General features: G+C 33.9%; 1 protein-coding gene across 1 annotated transcript; it reads left to right on the plus strand.

Annotated features, from left to right (window-relative positions):
• Positions 1–968: 968 nt before the first annotated feature.
• On the plus strand, positions 969–1,362 carry LOC113920203 (40S ribosomal protein S15a-like). The gene has a single exon (XM_035726780.1). It carries the CDS (start codon positions 969–971, stop codon positions 1,320–1,322), a length of 354 nt encoding a protein of 117 aa, XP_035582673.1. The 3' UTR covers positions 1,323–1,362.
• Positions 1,363–4,036: the final 2,674 nt, after the last annotated feature.

Raw genomic sequence — 4,036 nt, forward strand, 5'->3', positions numbered from 1 at the left:
TCAAATTCTATCAACTTATAAAAGGCTATATTTTTACTCTTCCAGAAATACATACATATGTATGTATATATATATATATATATATATCAGTATTCCATCATCATTGCTAAAATTGTCAAGAACCATGAAAGATGTGTAATTTTGCTCTACTTACAAGCTCACAAGGTTGTCTGTCACAGTTTTATAGATGATGGTAGAACATGAGACATGGATCAAAGAACTTTATTGCTTATGGCAGTGCAAGCAGCATGAGCATCAGGGTACTGCCTCAGCCCTCTTTGTCACTAAGGTCCATGGGAGTAATTCAGATGGGTCCCAATGGATGTGGGCAATGGAATAGTTTTCATATTATGAAAAGCATCCTTAGTTTAGGAAACTCACATTTTTTTTTTTTTTTTAATAAAAGGCAGTGAGCATATCTGCTCCAAAGGGAGACAGTTTCTATCTTCCTAGGCTGATTGCTAAACAAACATCTTTGAAAATAGTCTAGAACAGAGGTAGTCAGTGTCTCTGTAAAATGTCTGGGAACCTGTGTTACCCATAAGGAATGTCTCTCAATATTGGCTTGTCAGCTTTAGTTTTTTTTAAGATTTTATTTATTTGACAGAGAGAGACACAGCGAGAGAGGGAACACAAGCAGGGAGAGGGAGAGAGGGAGAAGCAGGCTTCCCACTGAGCAGGGAGCCCGATGCGGGGCTCGATCCCAGGACCCTGGGATCATGACTTGAGCTGAAGGCAGACGCTTAACGACTGAGCCACCCAGGCAACCCTGGCCTGTCAGCCTTACCTAGTTTTCCTCCCTCTATATCTCTCTGTCTCTCTCTCTTGTTTCTTACTCCTCTCTACTCCTTCCTTCTTTCCTTCCTTCTGTCACTGGCTTTAATGGACTTCACAAAGACAAGATTAAAATAGTATTAAATAAATATTTTCAGCCCGTCCTCTTTCCGCCATCTTTCCGTGCGGCCATAATGGTGCGCATGAATGTCCTGGCAGATGCTCTCAAGAGCTTTAACAATGCTGAGAAGAGAGGCAAATGCCAGGTTCTTATTAGGCCGTGCTCCAAAGTCATCATCCAGTTTCTCACTGTGATGATGAAGCATGGTTACACTGGCGAATTTGAAATCACTGATGATCGCAGAGTGGGGAAGATTGTTGTGAACCTCATGGGCAGGTTAAACAAGTGTGGAGTGATCAGCCCCAGATTTGATGTACAACTGAAAGATCTAGAAAAATGGCAGAATAACCTGCTCCCATCCCGCCAGTTTGGTTTCATTGTACTGACAACCTCAGCTGGCATCATGGACCATGAAGAAGCAAGATGAAAACACACAGGAAGGAAAATCCTGGGATTCTTTTCCTAGGGATGTAATACATACTTGCAAATAAAATGCCTCAATGGAAATAAATAAATAAATAAATAAATATTTTCAGATACAATGATAAATGAAGACTAAATAGCCCTGATTTCTTTTGTTGTACAGTTAATTTTCTCCTTCAGATTTTATTTTCATTTGTTGTGTGTGTGTTTTCATGGGAGTGTGTATGGTGGGGTCACTTAAAGTGTTATGTAAGTTAGAGTTTGTATCAAATTTGCTTTATACAAATTTATACAGAGGGTCATTACTGTGCAAATTATATTCAATAGGCCATGATGTATCTGGATTTTAAATTTTTAGGATAGGGCCAACATAAATCTTAAATGCAACAATTTTGAGCAAAACAGGTATAGAAAAACAAAAGACACAAGGAAACGATATGTCTTCATTAAGTAAATTTTTTACAATTACAAAATAACCTCAAATGGTCAAAACAGTTTTTCCTGGCGCACTAATGAGGCAAATGCGAATTTGCTTTGTTTATAACTGTTTTTTTTTAATTATCAACAAAGGACAAATTAACTGCAATTTCTTATTGTAGCATATGAATGTGATTTAATATGGCAACTTCATGAAAATTAATTTGGTGCCACACAAAAACACATCTGCAACACTTAAATGAGAAAACAAGTAAAACAAAACAAATATGTAAATGTGAAAATTCATTTATCTCATAACATAGTTCATACTGAGAGAGAAAAAAATTAAACCCTGAAAATCCTAACTGCATGAATACTCTATTTAAAAAAAGAAAGTAAATAATTAAGAAACAAAGTTATTTAGATATTTATTCATATTACAAATATTTTGAGATTCTATAACATGGTGAAATGATATACATAGTCTCAATTTTACTAAACTTAAACTCTATTGGTAGGGAAACATGCTAAAAATTAAATATGAGGACAATTCAAATTATATAAAATATAAAAGAAAAAATTAAATGAGAGATTATAATGGGGGAACGAATTTAGATTGAAGTGAGGGTTAAAGTGGACCTTCAAAATGAGACTGAAGTATGAATTAATCAGTATAAGAAATATGATATGTAAAAGGTTAATGGTATATATGGCAAACTAACCACACTTGTGGATGTATCACTGAGGAAATAATGTGCTGCCATATTATGATCATAAGAAAATATTATTTACTTTATCTCATACAAACTGTGGATCTCTAACCATAAACCCTTTGCTATGAAATCTTATAGAATCTTCCTTAGAATATTGGATATCTTAATTTATGCTTAAGGCATTACCAAGATGGTTTGAGCAACAAAATTTACCCACTTATGTCATGATGATATAAAGGCAGATCATTTTTAGTTTTCATAAATGTTGCATGGTTCACATAGTAAAATGGTTTTGAAATGAATTATTCCCTTCCAGTGTAAGAGGTTAAATGTAAAAGAATAAATTATTCTTCTGAAAATATTATTTCAGTTATTACTACAGAAAAAAATAGAGAAAATAGAGAAATAAACTACGTTACATTTATAGGTCACTATTTGTAAGCCAATCAGACCTTTAGATGAACATTTATTGTTAGGAATCAAATAACTCATCTCTGACATTTCTATTACACACATATATAAAGCTATACTGGCCAGATCTTTACTAAAATTTTGAGGGATCCTCTTAAGGCTAGTAAGAGGAAAATCCCTAAAATCCTCAAAATTTTTGAAATTTCTTTTGTTTCCCCTTCAGCTCCAGTCCTGACTTTTAAAATTAAATTATTAAACAACCATTGCCATTTGCTTATGTTGAATATGACACATGGTAAGAGATAAAAGCTGACTACAACAGCATTGTTATCATCAAGATTTATTTTAATGGAGATATTTAGACAGAAAAAAATATCTCTCTCTAAGAAAATGTTGTAGAGAGATTAAGATTAAATTGTGATTTAAACAGAAAGAAAACAGTTACTTCTTTTTGGAACAATTGTTAGTTATTGGACAAAATAAGTGGAACTGATTTCTCTTGTCTCAAAATGTTCGGAGTACTTAGTGGTTTAGTAAGGGAAGATGTATGTAAAGATACACACTTTTTAAATGTAAATAAATGCAAATTTAAAAAATAGTATTATTTTTTGCTCAGAAAGGGGGAAATCACCTGAGTTAATGAATCCAACAATCGTACAGTTACAAATTTCTCAAGTTTCATTGTAAGTGCTTAAAGAGACAATTCAAGCAAAAACAATCCAACATTTTAATAATTTTTTATCTTTAATCAAATGGGAGAGACTTATAAAAGGGAAGTCTGCCACATGTGATACAAATCAAAAATGTACTAAAAAATCAGTTTTATGGGCGCCTGGCCGGCTCAGTTGATTAAATGTCTGGCTTCAGCTCAGGTCATGATCCCAGGATGATGAGATTGAGCTCCACAGTGGGCTCCTTGCTCAGTGGGGACTCTGCTTGTCCCTCTCCCTCTGCTGCTCGCCCTGCTTGTGCTCTCTCTCTCTGTGTGTCAAATAAATAAATAAAAATCTTTTAAAAAATTTAGTCTTATGGACTTCAAATTGATTGATTAGAAAATCAAAGCTATTTGTTTCTTTTCTATTTCTTTATAGTTCAAATTCAGGCCATTTATGGCATACCATCTTACCTTTAGATTCAGAGAAACTATTACACTAGGTAAGGATATGTTGTTGTTGTT

This window comes from Zalophus californianus, chromosome 3 (genome assembly GCF_009762305.2).
Source record: "Zalophus californianus isolate mZalCal1 chromosome 3, mZalCal1.pri.v2, whole genome shotgun sequence".
NCBI lineage: Eukaryota > Metazoa > Chordata > Mammalia > Carnivora > Otariidae > Zalophus > Zalophus californianus.